The 22,054-nt window shown below is 43.6% G+C and overlaps 1 protein-coding gene across 5 annotated transcripts in view; it reads left to right on the forward strand.

The window, feature by feature from the left end:
* RNF40 (ring finger protein 40) overlaps window positions 1–22,054 on the forward strand; it is a 713,617-nt gene that overhangs the window by 76,454 nt on the left and 615,109 nt on the right. For all 5 annotated transcript variants that reach the window (XM_044086638.1, XM_044086641.1, XM_044086639.1 and 2 more), the window contains one exon: window positions 1,419–1,591. In XM_044086638.1, coding sequence (XP_043942573.1) covers window positions 1,460–1,591 — 132 coding nt within the window. In that variant the 5' untranslated portion in view covers window positions 1,419–1,459. The remainder of the gene's footprint in view (window positions 1–1,418; window positions 1,592–22,054) is intronic.

The following is a 22,054-nucleotide window of genomic DNA, read 5'->3' on the forward strand; positions in this document are numbered from 1 at the left end:
GGGAATTGTTAGCATGAAATCAGCATCACCAACTACATCAACCCCCCCCCCCCACCGTTTTTTATTTTGTACATCATCAGTGTAAACTAAAAATGTTATACTGAAATCCTTGATTGATATTGGAAGCATTTATTTTGTTATATAGATAAAGTGCTAGACTTGCTACTTCGTGGACCATTTTAAGCTCAGCCAGTTTCCCATAAAGGTGAGAATCAAACCTTGCATCATGTGTATGTGAGGTAACCACTTTAACCATCATGCCAGGTCCTCGCCCTTAATTGGATTTGCTTATCTGCAAAGTCCAATTGGGCAGATTCTGTTTTCAGCAGTGTCTTAGCCAAAACTCACTTGTACATTGCAGTTTTCAAACACTTTGTCAAAAGTGGTCTTTCCACTGGGAATTTTCCTTTAATTCTTTGGTGGGGGGCAACATCCTCTACATGCGTGGAGTTTGTGTTGAGGTTTGCTGTTTTGGGAAAAATGTTTTATTCAGCTTTTGTCTGAATGCATCTTTAATTGAAACTGCATTCGTGCACTGGCACTTTGGTAAACAAGGAGGGATTTGGTGTAATTAGCCTATAATAGAACCACTGATTATTCTGTTTGTTTCTAAATAACAGAGTGGATGCTGGCATTGTTTGGAAGTACACTATTCACCATTTCCCAGTGTACTGTATTGTGATACTGCCATGTAGCATACCTGAGTATTATTATGTTCTCCTATTTACTCTATCTGGTACTTTCCCTGAGTTTTGCATGCAGAGTGGTCTTCTTGCCTAGGCTTGTTCTTGAACCCAGATCAGCATCTTGGTTAGCTTTATGGTGCTGTGCTGGTACATAAACCAGCACACTGTCCTTATGTGGCTTTTTTGTATGGAGTTTGATTCAGTGTGGGAGGGTAATTTTATGGAGAGCTTCCTACTACAATGAGAAGAGGCCTATGTTTGGGGCGCACTCTTTAAGGAAGGGTTACCTGAGGGCAGCTGATGCGGGGCAATTTCCTGAATGGTTAGTTTGGTATTAATAGATCTTTTTTGCTGTGGTATCTCCTTTCCTTTTGGGGCACAGTCTGTTCATAAAGAGCTGTTTTAACAGCAAGTGAAAAGCTTCCTTTTTCAGTAGACAATGCTTTTTGGGGTAGTTCTCTTGTTTTTTTACATTCTGCCTGACATTGTGGTAGGTGAGCATTTAGGGTTAGTGTTATTTCTTAATCTGCATATCATAAACCATCAGCTTGTGTGTAGTTATATTTGTTTCCGCTTGCTGCCTTTATTCCCTTGTTCTTGATGTTTCTGATGTAAAGGTGATTACATGCATTATTAATGAGTTTAAGGAGCAAGCTGGTTTGAGCACCTTTCTCGTGTACGATAGTTTGAAATGCAAGCAGAACTAAGTAGGGCGTTCTTTTCTTTCTTTAGGTGACGACTAGGAAACTTTAGCAGACGCAGCACCTGCCACCATGTCGGGGGCAGGGGGCAAGCGGTCTGCAGGGGATGGCGGCCAGGGGCCATCCGAGAAGAAAATGAAAACAGAAGAGAAGACTACCACCACACTCATAGAGCCCATTCGGTTAGGGGGCATTTCATCTACTGTGAGTACAGACATTTCCTTTTTGTCTCATCCATTTGCATTGTGTACCTTAATTTTTTTTAAATAGTACTGATGTGCTGACATTTATTTTCACAGAAAAATTAAATGGTAATGTTTACGTCCAGTAGTAATTTTAAAATAACTGTTATGACAAAATGTGTAACGTTACCTGGTTATCAAAGAATTGTGATAGAAGCTTTGGAAAGTACTTGATGTTATAGCACTTTTGTATTCACAGATTAATGCAAGTTGATAACTATAGTTTTGAAATTGTCTGTTTTAAAAATGTGAAATTTGTTTTTAATGTTGCTCCTAAGCTTTGGAGTTGCTGCTTTTGCATACAACTCTTTTCCTCTGTTGCATCACACACAACCATCCTATCACCTCTCTGGGCTTCCAGGCCTAACTGTATTTCTGAGCTCCATCCTAACTAGTTAACTAGTTACACTTAACTCAAACCCGTACTATGTTTACTCTCTCCGGCTCCCTCCATCTCTCTTCAGTACCTCTCTGCTGTGGATACACTTGCTTTGCTAGGTTGTCTATATCACCCAGACTGCTCCTATCTAACCTGTCTAGAATAACCAGCCCTTTTTTTCACTCACTTACTAATACTAATTATAAATTGGTAATAATTGCTGAGCATAGTTAGTAAACATAGTAATATTCTGATTATTCTGTGTTTTTGTTTTTAAACAAGTGTATTGTAATTTTTTGTTTCAAATTATTGTCTATTGTACTTCTGAAAAGGTTTTCCCTGGGCCTTTGCTGAATAGGAGTCTTTTTAGGCCCATCCTGGTAAACAAATGCAGTAACCAAGTTAAAATACATACAGTTAAATGAACAAACTGAATCCAAAACTTAAATTTATTTATTTATTTGCATTTGTTGACCGAGAGAGTCCACTGGGTCATAGCGACCTGTTTTCAGTCGAGGCTCGGGGAGAAAAGCTCCATAAGAAGTTACATTAATAATAGTGAAAGAGCGGTTACATAATAGACAAAAGTCAGAGTCCCAAACATTAAAGTAACATTATAGTATGCCATAGGCTTTCATGAGTAACATTCATTGCAAAAGAAAATGAAGAATAATAAGAGAGGTTACTTATTTACAGACGGAGTCAGTATAAAAAAACATTATAGTAAGCTGTAGGCTTTCATGTGTAAATTCATACTGTTGGATTTCTCAAAAATGCCTGAAGTACTGTACTGTGTGAAGTATATAGATACTATTCTTTCTGTGTAAAAAAAAGAATGATCTGAAGTAATTTACTTCATTTGGTCTTCAACCTGTGGGTTACGGATCCGTATTGGATCCGAGCCGGCAACTTTTGCTAACATCAGCTCCGAGCTCCAAACTTCTCCCCTTACCCATAATACACCTCTGCCTTCCATCCCCAGATCTCGTTTTCTGCGATTTGCTTCACATTGTGCCTTCTGAGCTCCAACTAACAGTGGGTTTAAAACTTTGTGAGTTATAAAAATTTTCCAATTTTCTTCATGTTAGAGTTGGTATAGGTTCCCCTTCTCCTCCCCTCGCTTGGCGTGTCGAGTGTTAGTGGTTTTAGGTAATTAGAGTAGTTTGTTCTGTGTTGTAGGTAGTAGCTTCCCCTCACTCCTCAGTGTTCTCTGTAGCGTGTGTGTGTGTGTGTGTGTGTGTGTGTGTGTGTGTGTGTGTGTGTGTGTGTGTGTGTGTGTCTGTGTTTATTAGAAAGATCTTGCCTGTCTTTTTATAAGGCTACTGTGATTTAAAATGGCGGAAAAGCTTGTTTTCAAGCGCTGCACAGAGTGTGGCCATCACCTCTCCCCAGCGGATGGCCACACTCTGTGTGTTCTATGCTTGGGTGTGGCCCACCTGAGTGTGGAGTGTAGCATTTGTGCGGGCTTCAACCCCCTCAGCCTAAAGGATAGCAAGGCCAAGTTGGCCCACAAAGGTCTTCTTCCTCTTTCCCAACTCTCTTTCCTCGTCTTCGTCTTTGGTCAAAGCGGCTGCTGTGGCTGCCTCTCCCTCCTGTCTTTCTCTGGCTTCTCCTCCCTCCCAGGCTGGGACTCAACCTCCTGTACCAAAGCCTGTGGTAGTGGAGCAGAAGAGAGGTAGAGAAAGGGAGAGAGAGTCGAAGAGGGAAAAGAGGAAGAGGTCCCCAGACCTCTCTCCTCCCAGTAAAACTCCACAGACCCATGACTCCCCTCGACTTGGATCTCCGAGGTTCTCCCCGGATGCAGAGGAGATATGTCCAGCCTCTCTGGCGTTGGTGCCTCGACCTGCCAGGTCGGAGTCCGTGGCCTCGTCACAGTCAACCTGCTCCTTGTCGAATTTGGATCTGGATAAGATGAGGAGGCGCTTTATCCGTACACAGATCCAGGTGGGGGGGTCTTGCCAGCCTCCCCTCCCTCTGGAGCTGGGAGCTCGCTTCCTTTCTTTCAACCCATCTCTCCTTCTCTGATCCGAGGTTGACTTTGGTCAGGGGGTTGGTGCCGATGTTACCTGCTTCCTCAACGCCAAAAGCTGCCTGGAGCGTTTTGGATCCAACTAGCTCAGATCTGAGCTGCTCACGGTGCCGGAGCTTGGGTGTCTGATCCGAGGGAGTGGAACCTTTTTCTTCGGCTCCGACTTAGTCGGGCCAGGTTCTCTCCTTCGGATCTCCGTCCACCTCGGGCCTGGCTTCAATTCTCATGTCGGACCCAGGGAGACCAACCTCCTTATTAGTTTCTCAGGAGGTTCGCTCTCCTTCGGCATTTGATGTGGTAGAAAGGCTTCTGTCTGTCGAACCGAGACCCCTGACCGCCCCCTCAGACTTCTCCCAGACCCACTCGGCTCTGTCTAAGGTCCCCATTGCCTTACCAGAGAGACAAGCCCGTGCTCGAAGAGCTCCAGACGGTTCTCCCCGAGGAACAAATGGCTTGTGAGCGCCCCACGGAAAGCCCCACCGGAAATGTGCCTCACAAGCATACGTGCAAGAGGAGGCACTTGGACTCCCCCGAGTCCCTCACTGAGGACACGGATTAAGGTGATGGAGAGGGTTCCCCAAGGTCACCTCCTGAGGATGTCTCCTTTGGAGACATCATGGAGATCCTGTGCCAGTGGGGAGGTTGTCTGCCCCCAAACCTTCTTCTGATGAGTCTGTATTCCTGGTGGCTTTCGGCATGGGGCTGTCTACTTCCTGGGTGTCCCGTCCCACATATCCTTTGGTGGATATGGTCATCTTTCGGGCATGGAAGAAATCGGATACCATGGAGCCTATCCCAAAGTGACCCGATAAAATACTAAGCCCTCCATCCATTGATATACCATCCTGGAATAAGGGCTTCCCGTAGACGCCATGGTGGTAGCAGCAGCAGCCACTAAGAAGGAACTTGCCCAGGAGAGTTCCTCGGTCCACCCTCCTGACCAAGAGTCATGGATGATGGACTGCCTAGGGAAACAGGTGCATGCTTCAGCTACCTTTTCGATCAAGGCGCTGAATTATTTGGCCCATGTTACCAGACTCCAGTGTGACCTAGTAAAGGAGCTGGAAGAGTCTCCTCACCCAAGTCCATGTCGCAGGAGGACAAGGCTTCGTTCTCTGCGAGGATGGCCACTTTAAAAGCGGTATCCAGCACGTCCATGTGACTCCTCTCCCATGCTACGGAAGGAGTGGCTAGGGCGGCTGGGTCCGGCGTGTCCATGAGGCATAATGCCTGGCTCAGGCTATGTCAATTTTCCGAACCCTTTAAGGCGTCGTTTACCAATGCCCCTTATGACAGCTCTACACTCCATTAACACCGTCAAGAAGGACGAGAAGACACTGTCTGCCATCGGGATCCACTTCTCTAACCCTCAAAGGTCCTTTTCTCCGAACCAGAGAGGGCAAAAGAAGATGTGGTTCTGGAAGTCTCAGTATTCCCAGGCCTTTCAGGGCTCTTCTTCACCCAGAGGCAGAGGGGGACAGAATGGGCGCCAGCCCAGAGGCAGAGGAGGTCCGCGGAACTTCGGGTCTCGAGAACCTTTCTTGGACAGACCTGGGCAGCAACCCTGAGGGGTTGCTCAACTGCTCTACTCTGGAGGCAGTCTGAGGATGATTGTCCTTGCACCCAGCGGCATGGGAGTTCATAACAATGGATCACTGGGTGCTTCATATATCCAGAGGATACTCTGTCCCCTTCGTGGGTTCCCCATATCTCCCAGTCACCTCCCGGGTGTACCACCCACGCAAAGGGAGGCAGCAGCACGGGAAATTTCCAAGCTGCTAGTAAAACGAGCCATTGAAACCGTCCCCTCGATCAGTCCGGATCAGGCTTCTACTCCAGGTTCTTTTTGGTGCCAAAAAAAATGGGGGACTTGAGGCCCATTCTGGACCTCTCTACCCTAAACCTGTCAGTTGCTAAAGAGAAGTTCCGGATGGTCACGTTACTGTCCATCATGCCGTACCTGCAAGAGAGCGACTGGATGTGCTCGTTAGATCTCCAGGATGCTTACTGTCACATAAAAATGCACACAAGCTCCAGGAGGTTCCTCCGCTTCTGGCTTGGAGTTAATCATTACCAATTTTGAGCCCTACCCTTTGGTCTCACCACAGCTCCCAGGGTGTTTAAAAAAGTGATGGCGGTCGTAGCGGCTTACCTGAGGCTTCAGGGGATTCAGGCCTATCCATACCTGGATGATTGGCTCCTCACTGCTCCCACCAGGCGTCTACTTTCCCAAGCCAGAGATTATTTCCTGTCTATTGCCCTGCATTTGAGGATCACAGTCAACACATCCAAATCTCTCCTAGAGATCCTGTACAGGTGATAGACTACATTGGTGCCAGGATAGATGTTCTTTAGTGCAAAATCTTCCTGACCTCTGAGAGAGTTCAAAACCTGAGGATGCATGTCTCCCTGATCTACCGTTCTCATCTTCCTATGGCAGAATCGGTATTGATGGCAACCATAACTCTTCTCCCGTATGCTTGGTTACATGAGGATTCTACAGTGGACACTAGTGGTTCAATGGTCCCTGTTGGAACTGCCATTGACTTATCCTATCTGATTCAGTCGAGTATGTCGGTCATCCCGCATATGATGGATGAGCTCTCCAGACATTTTGGAGGGACGATCCTTTGTTCCAGCCCAAACCACAGTGACCACGGATGCCTCCCAGCTCGGGTGAGGGGGGGGCATTGTTCGGGCAGGACAGTCCAAAACCTGTAGTCCCCCATAGAGACCAGCTTGCAAATAAATGTCCTAGAGACGAAGGGCAGTTCTTCTAGCATTGCAGGCCCTTCATGCCTTTCTTCCTGTGTGGATGATTGCTATTCAGTCAGACAACATGTCAGTGGTCTGGTATATCAACAAACCGGGAGGGACCAGATCTTACCCACTTTATCACAAGGCCATGAGATTGTGGGAGTAGGCTATATCCACCGGTCGCTTTCTCATCGCAGTGCACATTCTGGGATGGTCCAACATTCTAGCGGACAGGCTAAGTCGGACCATTCAGGCATCAGCCTTACGAGTGGTCTCTGAATCTGTCGGTAGTGGAACAGATCTTCAGCGAGTGGGATCAATCTTGTTGCGATCTCTTCACATCTCCTTCCAACGTGAAGTGCAGCAAGTTTTTCACTCTGAATGCCCTGCCAGGAGAGTCCCCCAGCGACGGTCTAGTTCATGCTTGGCATCCCGGTCTTGTGTATGTTTACCTGCCAGTACCTCTCATTCTGAGGTTTCTGCAGAAAGCTCATCGACTGGGGAGCAAAGTGATCCTCATTGCCCCATTCTGGCCTCACCACGTATGGTTTCTCTTCCTTTGGTCTCACCTTCTGGCTCCACCTTGAATCCTAGATCCCATTCAGGATTTAATTTCACACCCTTCGGGGCTGCCTCATCCGAGTCTGGACAACCTGAAGCTCACGGCTTGGCTGCTCCAGTTCCCGTGATTGCTAGGACTCCCAGACTATCCTCTTCAGTTAGATCTATTTTGGTAGCTGCTCATAAGTCTTCGACCGGGAAGGCTTATCGCAGCAAGTGGAAACGTTTTTTTATGGGCCTCTCAAAGGAGTTTAGATCCTTTCACTGCCCCTATTTCTGCTATTCTTGATTTTCTAGCTGATATTTTCCAGCACGGAGCTAGTTCTTCTACTGTCAAAGTTCATTGGCTGCCATTTCTCATTTTCATGTGGGTGTGAATTGTGCCTCTCTAGCCTCTTCCAGACTGTGTAAAGCCTTTATCAAAGGCACCTTTTTGTTACACTCCCCGGTCAAAGATCCTGTTCCCCGTGGGACCTTACTATGGTTCTTCAAGCTTTGGTTGCTCCGCCTTTCGAGACTGCCATAACTGCAGATCTGAAATTTTTATCCTGGAAAACAGCTTTTCTGGTGGCTATTACCTCTGCAAGAAGGGTTTCAGAATTACAGGCCCTGTCCATCAAAATTCCGTACATGATTTTTCACAAAGATAGGGTTTTCCTTTGAACCAATCCATCCTTTCTTCCTAAGGTGGCATCACCAGTCAGTATCAATCAGGCTGTCAATTTGCCTGTGTTTTTTCCTAATTTTACGAACCAGATGGAATACAAACTCCACATGTTGGATGTTCACAAACGGTTACAATTCTATTTACACGGGACAAAAAATTTCCATAAATCTGATCAATAGTTAGGTTTCCCCAAAAAGGGTTTATAGAAGGAAACCATCTCCAAGGTTACTATAGCTAGATGGATCTCTTCATGCATCCTGCAGGTCTATCAGGACAGAGGCATATCTCCTCCAGGTCAGGTAAAAGCTCATTCCACCAGGTCCATGGCTACGTCTGCGGTTTTTTGGTCTAGTGTGTCTTTGGATATCCTCATCTCATACATTTATTTCTCATTACAAATTGGATTTGACTTCCAGAAGGAGAGCATCCTTTGGTTCCGCCATGCTCTGGAATATCCTTCCATGAGGGCCTCCCAGGAGTTTAGTAGCTGGGGACTCTGTCCCACAGGGTGAAGACCAAATGAAGTAAAGTACTTCAGATAAAGAAGTTATGTACTCACCATAATGTTCCATCTAAGTAGTTGTACTTCATTTGTCTTCAACCGTCCCTCCCTCCTTCCCCCGGACCTTGGCGCATGATCAGCCTACGGGCTGCAGTATAGGTCACAAGTATATCTATCAGGTTGGCTTCTCAGTATAAATTCAGTAAACTCGATCTGGGGATGGAAGGCAGAGGAGGTGTATTATGGGTTAGAGGAGGAGTTTGGAGCTCGGAGCTGATGCTAGCAAAAGTTGCCAGCTTGGATCTGATACGAATCCATAACCCACAGGTTGAAGACAAATAAAGTACAACTACTCAGATGGAACATTGTGGTGAGTACATAACTTCTTTTTTTCCATCCTTTATTATTTTTGGTGCTTATTTTGCATGTTTCCAAACATACAACATGAATTCAGAACTTACTGTGCTCAGTTGCAAAGACTTGCTTTCAGTGTATGTAACTCTACTCTGGTGTAATACACTGGAATAAAGTCACTTACACTAAGAGCAGGTCTTACGGACTCTAGACCCCAGTGTAAGCCTGTTAATGGTCCTTACACATAATTAAGTCACCTAGACATACAGTAAGTCTTTTGGAATCTGGCCCACTGTTGCATCTCTCAAAACTGTCTTGAAGCAACATATAATATGTTAATGTTTATACTATAATTATTCACTATAACTTTCAGTCTTTTTTCTACTTTTTTTTGTGCATGTTCATAGCTAAGTACTAGACTAGCTGCCCTTGGAGGCCATTTTAAGCCTAGCCAATTTCCCCTCAAAGGTGAGAATCAAACCCTCTACTCTGTGTCTTTGAGGTAAACACCTTAATCATTATGCCAACTTCCCACTGTTCTCTTTTCCGAACTACCTGCTGAGTGAATAATTTATATTCTTTGAAGTGCAGTATATTAATATGACTCTCTAAATCATTTCTTAGATTTTTCTGGAACTTTTCTTTTGGGTCTCTGCTGAAAAGGGACCTTAGCTAGCTGGACTTTCCGTGTAAACTAGTGTGAATAAATTGTCTGTCTGTAGCTTTCAAATTCACTTTAACAACTTTGTTGGATATTTTAACTTCAAGTCAAAAGCAGTGTATGCTGTGTTTGGAAAATCAAGAAATGTCTTATATAATCATATGCTTTCTTTCTGGCATGTCTGTAATTTTCCTTTAGTTTATTGCAGAAACATAGCATAATCCTTTCAAGCTGTTTCCTTCAAATTGGAGATTTACCCTCTATTTAACGGTGTAAAAGAAATTAAAGAACCCACTTAGTATGCTCAGACCTGTTACATTTTGAGTGAGGCTCAGGACCAACAGACCAAATATAAAAAGATAGAGAGAGGCTCAGTTTTCTTGTTGGGCTGATCAGTATCACATAACCCTGACGTTGAGTTGTTACTCTATGTACTAAGCCTTGTTTTCAAGAGGAATAAAGTGCACTTCTCCAGGTTTCAGAATGCTTTTTATTAAATGGGTGACTACTTTTATCTAAAGATGACTGTATCAGATCTACACTGGCAGCGGATAGTGGACATGAGTGGTTGAGAGAGCTTCACTGCTTCGGGTGGGGGGGGTGAGGGGGTGGACCATTGCAGTGCCTGCACTTCCTGGGAATAAAGTTGCACAGAATTCATGTTGTGTACCCTGCCAAATAATGTACAGTAGTTTGCAATGGGCTTTGTTTTTTTCTGTTGCATGCATTCCTTGCTGAAGACCTGCTTCACACACAGATTCACTGTTGGTTGTCATCTAGGTTTGGTTGCCTGATTTTGCAGTACAGCAACAAAGTTTAGAGCTTTGTTTGCCAATTTATGGTGTGGGCTGTGCACATTTTTCACCTTTAATAAAATACTGTTATTGGTTTTCAGAATGCCAGAATCCATGTTAATAATGACCGTGTTTAACAGTTCTGAGGAAGATTTTTCTATTTTTTTTTTCCTTCTTTCTTAAAGTTTCTGATATTCCTTGTTTTGTAGTTTTTGGTTTTATGCTGGAGAACCTGGCCTCTGCTATGGTTTTAATAAATGTATTTAGTCATAAGATCATGGGACGTTACTAGGCTATTGGCCCCGAGGCCCTTATAAGCCTAGCTAAGAGTTTAGCCCATGTTTAGATAAGTCAACACCCAAAGCCCCTGTCCAGCAGGGACACAGGTGGAATCTCAGGGGTGTATTTTCTGATGTTCTTCGTTCCACATTGCTGCAGTCCTTACTATTGGGTAGTCCGCTGTCCAGTCGGCCCGAATACCAGAGTATATGGCTGACGACGGTCAGGGCGCATTAGACTGACGTCAGTACGTCAGGGTACTAATGCGCATGACCGACGTCATATCCTCAGTCTTTTTTGCCGCATGGTCCGATGCAGAAGCAGTTTTGCGAGTGCAGGTTGGCGTTCTGGAAATATTTCAAGTCGGAGTTTCAGACCTAATCAGAGTTGGCTAAAACTACCCGTTAGAACATTTTGGTTTTTCTTGCCTCAGTATTTAACCGGATGTCAGAAAAGTGAATAACTGTATTTCTTGTGGGAAACAGATACCTCATAGGGATTACCATACCTTGTGTATACCTTGTTTAGGGCCTGAGCACGACGTTGTTGGATGCCGCTCTTGTGCTAGGGTTTAACAAACGCACTATTAAGAGACGGTTAGACTGTGCCAGGTTAGTGTTTGGGAAGCTTGCAATTATAAAATGCCGTCGGATACTCCGACGCCCGCATTCCAAAAGCGCAAGGACAAAACAGCGGCCTAGGGTGGATGAGCCGGCAGTCCCAGACGCCGGTTCTTTAGAAGGCTCAGTGGGGCGGAGGTTTTGCCAGGAGTTTCTTTGGAGTCTCAGGCAGAGACTTTACTGTTACAGGATGTGCCTTCTCAGGAAGTAGGCCAGGCTGAGGGGCTTCTCAGGTAACTGTTCTTCCTCTCTTCCCAAGGTAGTTAGAGCTTCTCCTTCTGTTTCCAAAACTTCTTTGAGAGGTAGGCCGAGTTCAGCTTCAGTGGGGCTTCTCCTAGCACTTCAGGTTCTGTGCCTAAGAAACATATGCTTAAAATGGCAGAAGATTTAATTACTATGATTAGAGGCTCTATGCCCCCTCCTGATAAGAGGCCTAGGGTGGAACCTGAGTTTGAGTGTTTGGAACAGTATTCAGAGGCTTCAGAGTCTTCATGGAAGACTTGCAGGAATTTCCACCTTATTCTGATTCTGATGTGGATGATTCCACACCTACAGCTTCTCCTCCTGAGGATTTCTCATTTTCAGAGACTCTGCATTCCATGAGAGAACACTTTAAATGGGAAGGCCAAGATTATTCTGATTCCAGGAAAAGGCTTAGGGAATTCTTATTTTTACCCCAACATAGGCCCTTAGCTATACCTCCTGTGTTGAATGTGGTGGAAGATGTTTTTGCAGAGGCTTCCCTGAACCCTGACTCTTTGCCTCCTGCTCCTGTTAAACCTGATAGGTACTATAGGGTGCCCGAAGCTCATAAGTATTTGTTTAAGAGTCCTAGGGCGGACCCAGAAACTGTTTCTCAGGGGCCTAAAGGTGTTAAGGCCTCTGTGGTTAAAAATCCTGTTCCCACTGATAAAGAAGCAAGGGCTTTGGATAGGTGGGGAAAGAAAGTGTATACTTCTTCCACTGTAGCCATGAGAGCGTTGAATTGTCAGTTTCACATGTTAAAATATCAAAATTATCTCCTTTCACAATTGAAATCTAAGGTGGATGCTTTGGCGGAAGGTATTGAGTGTAAAGAGTTGTTGGATTTAGTTCATGTGTCTGAACAAGTGGGTAAGCATTCTTTGCAATGTGGTTTTGATGCTGTACAGGCCTCCTCGAGGGTGGCTGCCACTAGTTCTGTTCTTCGCAGGCATGCCTGGTTGAGGGATCAGAATTTAGCTGAGCATGTTAAGACAAGGATTTTGGATGCTCCTTTACAGTCTGATGTGTTGTTTGGTTCAGCCTGTGGAAGCAGTTTTAAAGAAAATGGAGGACAAAGCTAAGTCTATGCAAACTGTTAAAGATTTTTTGCAGGTGCAGCCACCGAAGTTTAGTAGAAATTGGCCTGCTAAGGGGTGGACATATCCTGCTTATGATTCCCAGTCTAGGGGTAGGTCTAGACGTGGTAGGGGCAGAGCTCAAGGTTCTTTTAGGCCTAGAACAGGAGGTTCACCTGCTCAGACTTCTGGTGAGGGCAGGGTCAGTCCTTTCGTAATCAGACCCAATGACCTGCCTTTTCAGCTGCCGGTAGTTTCGCCTGGCAGCTCCTTTGGGAGGAAGACTGTCTCTTTTCAAAGACAATTGGGATTTAATTACTCAAGACAGATGGGTGTTGGATATCATTCACCACGGTTACAGGTTTTATTTCCATACATTGCCTCCTTTCAAAGGCATGCCAGACGCTCCTCCTCCACAAAGAAAAGAGGCTCACAAGCAAATTTCTCAGTTACTCCAGATGGGGGCCATTCAGCCAGTCCCTGTATCAGAAAGGGGCCTAGGATTTTATTCTCGCCTGTTCCTAGTACCAAAGAAGGGGAACACGTGGAGACCAATTTTGGATTTATCTCTCCTCAACACTTATCTGGACATTCCCAAGTTCAAGATGTTGACGTTACAACAGCTTTTACCTCTGCTGGGCAAAGATCACTGGATGGTAACTTTAGATCTCAAGGAAGCTTACCTTCATGTGCCTATAAGGCTAAGTTGCAGGAAGTATCTGCGGTTTCGAGCTGGAAATTCTCATTATCAGTTCTCTGCATTGCCCTTTTGCTTATCTACTGCCCAGAGTATTCACAAAGGTTCTGGCTCCAGTGATAGCTTACTTCAGGCTACAAGGAATTCAAATCTATCCTTACTTGGACGACTGCCTGATTCTGGCTCAAGAAAAGGAAGACCTTCTACAGCATCTGGAATATGTTATAGCAGTGCTAAGATGCCTAGGGTATTCTGTGAACGAAATAAAGTCCAGTCTAGTACCCTCTCAAGACATGTGCTTTCTGGGTGTGAGACTGAATACAGCAGCCCAGATGGCCTTTTAACCCCGGACAAACAAAAGAGTCTATCACTTTACTTCCATCAACTATCTCATCAGTCCGTGCTGACTGCAAGGACAGTCCTTCAAGCATTAGGGTTCATGACATCTTGTATTCTGGTGCTTCCCAATGCCAAACTGCATATGAGGAAGCTACAATGGTATCTCAAAAATGTATGGACACAGCACTGCCAGGATTTGGACACTGTCATTCAAATAATACCTTGCCTTCAAAAAGAATTTTTGTGGTGGGCTCAGGAATGTCACCTAAACAAGGACTCTCTGTGACCCGGCCAGAGGCGAGTCAGATTTTAACGACAGATGCCTCGGACATTGCTTGGGGAGCTCATCTAAATGGAAAGTGGATACAAGACATGTGGCCTGCCAGACTACAGCATCTACATATCAACATGAAGGAGATGTTAGCAGTCCAGTTTGCATTAATGGCTTTCAAGGAGTTACTTCTTCCAGGGCAGGTGTTGATTCTAACAGAAAACACAACTGTCATGTGGTACATCAACAAACAAGGGGGAACACATTCTTACCCATTGTGCAGGCAAGCAATGATTTTATGGGAGACTGCTCAGCTTGCACCTAACTCTTCAGGCAAGGTTTCTGCCAGGAGCACAGAACTCCTTAGCAGATGTGTTAAGCAGACAAATCATGGATCCCCACGAGTGGAAACTGGATCTTCATGTATTTCAAAGGTTGACAGTGTCCTGGGAACTCCAGACATAGATCTGTTCGCTTCTCCACTAAACCACCAGCTGCCAAAGTTTTGCACAAAGGTTACATCACACAGCTTGGAAAGTGGATGCTCTTTCTTTCAGTTGGAAAAATCTTCATGTGTATGCTTCCACCTCTGCCTCTTCTTCCAAAGGTGCTTCTAAAAGTCAGACAAGACAAGCCAAGGATGATTTTAATAGCTCCAGATTGGCCTCGCAGCACTGGTACCCATTACTGAGGAGTCTAGTAAAGAAGCCTCCATGGCCTTTACCCTTGATTCCGCACCTGTTGTCTCAGAGAAGGCCACCTGCTCAATGTCAAGCTTCTCTCTTCATCTAACAGCATGGCATATTCTGTTTTGAAAGACAGCCGGTCTCAACTTCCTCAACAAGTTTTAAATGTGATTATGGAAGCTAGAAGACCTAGTACAAGGAAAGTGTATGCAGAAAAATGGAAGAGATTTTATTTTGGAGTACAGCAAAGAATTTGGACATTTCTGAGCCTAATTTGAGTGTGGCTCTTCAATATCTTACTGAGTTATTGGAAAACCCCCAAAAAAGCATTATCACCTTCCTTCCTCTCTGCCTCTAAATTCTAGGGCTGGTTTTGCCACAGCTATTTTGCAAGGCATGTTGTCAGCTCCTGCTTCTTTATCCTTCCATGAGGGCCTCCCAGGAGTTTAGTAGCTGGGGACTCTGTCCCACAGGGTGAAGACCAAATGAAGTAAAGTACTTCAGATAAAGAAGTTATGTACTCACCATAATGTTCCATCTAAGTAGTTGTACTTCATTTGTCTTCAACCGTCCCTCCTTCCCCCGGACCTTGGCGCATGATCAGCCTACGGGCTGCAGTATAGGTCACAAGTATATCTGTCAGGTTGGCTTCTCAGTATAAATTCAGTAAACTCGATCTGGGGATGGAAGGCAGAGGAGATGTATTATGGGTTAGAGGAGGAGTTTGGAGCTCGGAGCTGATGCTAGCAAAAGTTGCCAGCTTGGATCTGATACGAATCCATAACCCACAGGTTGAAGACAAATAAAGTACAACTACTCAGATGGAACATTGTGGTGAGTACATAACTTCTTTTTTCCATCCTTTATTATTTTTGGTGCTTATTTTGCATGTTTCCAAACATACAACATGAATTCAGAACTTACTGTGCTCAGTTGCAAAAGACTTGCTTTCAGTGTATGTAACTCTACTCTGGTGTAATACACTGGAATAAAGTCACTTACACTAAGAGCAGGTCTTACGGACTCTAGACCCCAGTGTAAGCCTGTTAATGGTCCTTACACATAATTAAGTCACCTAGACATACAGTAAGTCTTTTGGAATCTGGCCCACTGTTGCATCTCTCAAAACTGTCTTGAAGCAACATATAATATGTTAATGTTTATACTATAATTATTCACTATAACTTTCAGTCTTTTTTCTACTTTTTTTTGTGCATGTTCATAGCTAAGTACTAGACTAGCTGCCCTTGGAGGCCATTTTAAGCCTAGCCAATTTCCCCTCAAAGGTGAGAATCAAACCCTCTACTCTGTGTCTTTGAGGTAAACACCTTAATCATTATGCCAACTTCCCACTGTTCTCTTTTCCGAACTACCTGCTGAGTGAATAATTTCTATTCTTTGAAGTGCAGTATATTAATATGACTCTAAATCATTTCTTAGATTTTTCTGAACTTTTCTTTTGGGTCTCTGCTGAAAAGGGACCTTAGCTAGCTGGACTTTCCGTGTAAACTAGTGTGAATAAATTGTCTGTCTGTCTAGCTTTCAAATTCACTTTAACAACTTTGTTGGATATTTTAACTTCAAGTCAAAAGCAGTGTATGCTGTGTTTGGAAAATCAAGAAATGTCTTATATAATCATATGCTTTCTTTCTGGCATGTCTGTAATTTTCCTTTAGTTTATTGCAGAAACATAGCATAATCCTTTCAAGCTGTTTCCTTCAAATTGGAGATTTACCCTCTATTTAACGGTGTAAAAGAAATTAAAGAACCCACTTAGTATGCTCAGACCTGTTACATTTTGAGTGAGGCTCAGGACCAACAGACCAAATATAAAAAGATAGAGAGAGGCTCAGTTTTCTTGTTGGGCTGATCAGTATCACATAACCCTGACGTTGAGTTGTTACTCTATGTACTAAGCCTTGTTTTCAAGAGGAATAAAGTGCACTTCTCCAGGTTTCAGAATGCTTTTTATTAAATGGGTGACTACTTTTATCTAAAGATGACTGTATCAGATCTACACTGGCAGCGGATAGTGGACATGAGTGGTTGAGAGAGCTTCACTGCTTCGGGTGGGGGGGGTGAGGGGGTGGACCATTGCAGTGCCTGCACTTCCTGGGAATAAAGTTGCACAGAATTCATGTTGTGTACCCTGCCAAATAATGTACAGTAGTTTGCAATGGGCTTTGTTTTTTTCTGTTGCATGCATTCCTTGCTGAAGACCTGCTTCACACACAGATTCACTGTTGGTTGTCATCTAGGTTTGGTTGCCTGATTTTGCAGTACATCAACAAAGTTTAGAGCTTTGTTTGCCAATTTATGGTGTGGGCTGTGCACATTTTTCACCTTTAATAAAATACTGTTATTGGTTTTCAGAATGCCAGAATCCATGTTAATAATGACCGTGTTTAACAGTTCTGAGGAAGATTTTTCTATTTTTTTTTTCCTTCTTTCTTAAAGTTTCTGATATTCCTTGTTTTGTAGTTTTTGGTTTTATGCTGGAGAACCTGGCCTCTGCTATGGTTTTAATAAATGTATTTAGTCATAAGATCATGGGACGTTACTAGGCTATTGGCCCCGAGGCCCTTATAAGCCTAGCTAAGAGTTTAGCCCATGTTTAGATAAGTCAACACCCAAAGCCCCTGTCCAGCAGGGACACAGGTGGAATCTCAGGGGTGTATTTTCTGTTTCCAATCCAGTTTCTGCTTGAAAAGGGATAATGAGGTCCTCTGCTTGACATGGAGAGGGAGTCTGTTCCACAGATGGGGGGAGTCTCTGGGACACAAATCTGTCCTGCCAACAAGTCCTATTGATATCACAGACCAGGTTGAGGTCACTTGTGCAGGTTACTTGAGTGGAGTTTGACTTGCTCATATGCAGCAGTCCCATCAAGGCGGAGTCTGAGATTGCTTTGTTTGCCAGACAGAGGTCACCTCTTGAGGAGTCTGTATGAAGCCGAGTAGAGGGACAGGGCTTTTAGCTTATCTGTGTAGGGTAGATGTTTGAGGCCCTGGATTCTTCTGGCGAGGAACCTCTGTGGTCTCTCCAGCTGCTGCATGTGTTTTGCGAGTTACATGCCAAATGGGGTGTTGTACTCAATAATTGGCCTTATAAGGGAAGAGTACAGGAATATTATTACCTCCTTGTCCCTGGATGAGATAACCTTACTTATGAGGTATGCCATATAGAAAGCTTTCTGTACAAAAGAAGCAACATGGTGGTCAAGTCAGGTTGCTATCAACCTGGGTGCCCAAATCCCTCACGAATGACTGCATACTTAGGAAATTGTTATCAATATGATATGTGGTGACATCACTCTCCCCAAAGGGGATAACAATGCATTTTTTTGGCATTCAGCTTGAGGCCATGTTTCTGGCACCAGTCGTTTGTTTGGGTGAGACCCTCTTGGAGGATGTCTTGTCACTTGGGGAATTGATGACTGCGCCCAGCTTGCAATCATCTGCAAACTTGGTCAGCCATAGCCCACTGGTATTGGCCTGCACCTCAGAGAAGTATATCCTGAATAACAGAGGCCCCAAGACTGATCCCTAGGGTACGCCGCTCATTACAGGTCTACTGCTTGAGGTGGCTTCCCCTATTTTGAGTATTTGGCTTCTATCAGTGAGCCAGTTTGCTACCCCAACTGATAACATATGGCTTGATACCCAGTTGAGAAAGTTTGTCTACTATGCCCAAGTGGGTAATAGCATCGAAGGCCTTGGCCAGGTCAAGGTAGACAGTGTGTACAGTTTTCCCCTTGTCCATGACATTGGTGACTGTCTCAAAGAAGTCGACCAGATTTAACAAACATGACATCCCCTTGGCAAAGCCAGACTGTGTGGGGTCGAGTGTTTGGAGGTTGCCAATGTCCCTGTTTATGAAGTCCATGATAATCCGTTCCATGGCCTTGCAGATCAGGTGAGTTAGACTGATGGGTCTGTAATTTGCCAGATTGGTGGACGTTTCACCTTTTTGTAAAGGGATGACAGTACCTAATGGTGCTGCAAGTTCATGTAGGTTGCAGCGTGGGGTGTTATTGGGTCCCATGGAGGCTGTATTTTTTGCCTTTGAAAGGCACTGATGACCTGTTCCCTAGAGATAAGGGGAGGGGGGCAGGTACTGGAGATGTCCTGATTTACTGATGGGGGGACAGAGGGGTGAAGTTTTCACTGAATCTGTCAGCCAGTAGGTTTGCTATATCTACAGCATTTGTGTATGTGGTGTTCTTGACCACCAATTCTGAACAGATCAGGGTGCTTCCTTTGAGATTGCGGACATATGTGAAGAAGGCCTTATGATGAGTAGTCTGAGGAGCCAGCTTTGACCATAGCAGTCACCCACCTGTGGCTGTGGCAAATTGCTGTAGCCTGCTGTGGTGGCAAAGGCTGTTTAGTTAAGTTTTTATTTCTGTGGCTAGAAGTATGGACTGTGGGACCGGTAGTCTGTTTCATGATCAGGCTGAAAATGGTCTCACTTTCCCAGGGAAACTTAACAGCACAAGTGTGTAAACAGTCAAATACAGTGTTCATCAGTCCCAAAAAGTAATTTCAGTTTCTCCCACATAAATTAAAGGGTGCAGAAAGCTTAAATCAACTCTTAAACTGGCACACAAAAGTGCGTTCCCATTTAAATGTGTAGCAAAGCCACATGAGTCAATGAAAATGCATTACTAGCTTAAAATGTACTTTCCCACGTAGAAAAGTAAATATAAACATTAAACTTTCTTTGGGGAAAACCTTCCACATATTTTTATCTACCCAGCAATAGGACACAACAAGCCAACCACTGATCCTCAGAAGCATGCAGAGGAGCACCTTCTTTGGCGACAGAAGAACTCTGATGGGCGTGCGACCACATCTGTCTTTTTAGACGGCTCAACGCAATCTGACTAACAGTTTGGGAGTTTGGAAGGTACCCTAAAGCTTTGGAAGCTGGCCTGCTGTTATAGCCTATGCGGGATGCAACTCCATGTAGCTTAGGCTACTGCATCAGCGAAGACTGTGAAGAGCATCTTCCGTTCCAAAAAATCTGCATAGGGATGGCAGTTAACTATCCAATTCTCAAAAATTAACTGCTCTTACAAACAGATGCACGCACTGAGACCTGAATTTCCGTAGTTGTAGACAGTGGCAAGCATAAGCTTTTTTCTTTCTTATGAGTGCAGGCAAGAAGAAAGAGCCGTTCAAAGTACTCATAAACAAGACGTTCCAGTTTCTCAGTTTTTGTATTTTTTTTGTCTCTTCCCTCATATCCTTAGCTGCCATAACCGAATAATTTTTAACCCATTCTCTTAAATGTTTCATTTTATCGTGCCCCTGTAAGTATGGGTATTGCTGAACCAATTAATGTGCTGATTCATAGTTTACAGCTATAGAGCTGGTTTTGTCTACATTAATTTTGTAGTTGTGAAAAACGTGAGACTGTATTAGAATGTTGTGCAACACTGAGCTGTCCTTTTCTGGTTTTATCAGGTACAAAATAATATTGTCTGCAAGTACAGCCAACTTTTTTGATTATCATACTAGTTATATCCCTGAATTTCTTAGCTCATTTTTCTTTGCCAGTGGCTCTAAATATAATGCAAATAACAAAGGGGAAAGAGAACACCCCTGCCAGGTTCTTTTATTCAGAGACAGCTCATCAAAGAGGAATCCTCCCACTTTTGCTTTTGCCTCTGATCCTTCATATACATCTTCCTAATTAACCTAATTGTATCAAGAAATACAAATGCTTCCATTGCCCTATTCCATCTTAGACTGTGGAATGGCTTCCCTGCATCACGACCCAACAACAGCGGTATTTTCTTGCATTCAGCTTTCCTGTGGATCATCATTGTTCTGTTAAAGATGTTAAATGTTTGCTTCTCCACTACAAAGCTATATTGGCGCATATCTATCAATCTTGGCACACCTTTGTCATTCGTTTAGCCATTATAGACGTAAAAACATTATAATCATCGTTTAAAAGTGAAGAGAGTCTATATGAAGTGGAGTTTGATGGGTCTGTACCATCTTTGGGTATTACAGCCATCACATTTTTCTTCCAGGATGTTTGTGCTTCCCTCCTTTTAAAATACTGTTAAACAAAATCTTCTAGATCTGTATCTCTTTCTTCCGTCCTAGCTTCCAAACTTCTACTAGAATACCATCTTTTCCTGGAGGCTTTGCAGATTGTTGTTGTCTCATCTTTTATCTTAACTGTTGGAGGTAGGTGAGGCTTAACAACTAACCTTTGCGTATTTAAGTCTTCCATAAATATTTCCATTTGTGCTTTTTTTTTTATTTCCCCACTTTCCAGCTTTATACAAATTTTCATAAAATTTCTGAAATGTCTTTAATACCTCTACAAGATCTCTGGTTATTTTTTTCTGGTTGTAGACTCCCTACATTTGACAACCACCCTTTCTACTTTCTTTTGCCTAGGTTATTGTGCAGAAAATGTCAGTGTTCTGGCATTAAAAAAAAAATTGCTTAACAGCAGTCTTTCGAAACTCATACATATTATCCAGGTAGTCCCTTATTTTGTCTTTAGCACTCTGCAGTTGCCCCCCCTTTTGTTCTACGAGATTTCTGTTATTTCTTTATACTTTAATAGGTTCATAGATTAGTACTAAGCTAACTGCCCTTGCGAGCCATTTTAAGCCTAGCCAATTATCCCTTGTGAGACTTAAACCCTGCACCTTGTGTTTGTAAGGCAAACACCTTAACAATTAGGCCACCCTCCCAAAACCTATCTGACTGCAGGTGTTAGGACAGCTGAAGCACATCTCTCTCCAGCAATCACATCTGTTTCCAGCAAGAGCTCACAGGATTCAAACTCATGACCTTTAGTCTGCAAAACCAACATCTTAACCACTGTGCTAGGAATCCTGAAAAAAATTAGTCTAACCACCCTTGTGGTGACAGTTTAACCCTAGTTAATTGCCCCATGTGTGAATCAAACACTGCACCATCTTGTTTGTAAGGTAAATACCTAAACCATTATACCATGATCACTTTAAATAATCAGCCTTTGCGAGTCTTGAACCCAGGACCCTACATACCGTAGCCACAGCACATTACCACTAGGCCATCTGAGCTGTACTTCTTAACCAGATTTAGTTCTTCTCTCTCTTCCATATTATTAAACTCCTTTTCCATTTTATCCCACTCACTAGGTATAACTTTTGGAGTACTTTCTTTCGTAATAACTCCCAGATAATTTCCAGTACTCATTCCTTAAATTCCTCTCTTTTTAGCAGGTAGGTGGAGAAGCACCAGTCACCAGTGCCTTGTCTTTAATTCATTACCCTCCATTTTTATATCTGTAATTATTGGCGCATGATCTGAAATAGTTGTCCAATATCTATCAAGATTCTCAACTAAATGGACATGTTCCTATGAAATATAATTTGTCAAGTCTACCTCCGTTGTAACTTGGCGAGTAATATATATACATTCTTTGAGTTTCTACTACTGAATTCAAGTCTTTCATACTAAATATTTTCACAGATTTCTTCAGAAATCTACACTAT

The sequence above is a fragment of the Protopterus annectens genome, chromosome 10.part0 (assembly GCF_019279795.1).
Source record: "Protopterus annectens isolate FY-2018-M chromosome 10.part0, PAN1.0, whole genome shotgun sequence".
NCBI lineage: Eukaryota > Metazoa > Chordata > Ceratodontiformes > Protopteridae > Protopterus > Protopterus annectens.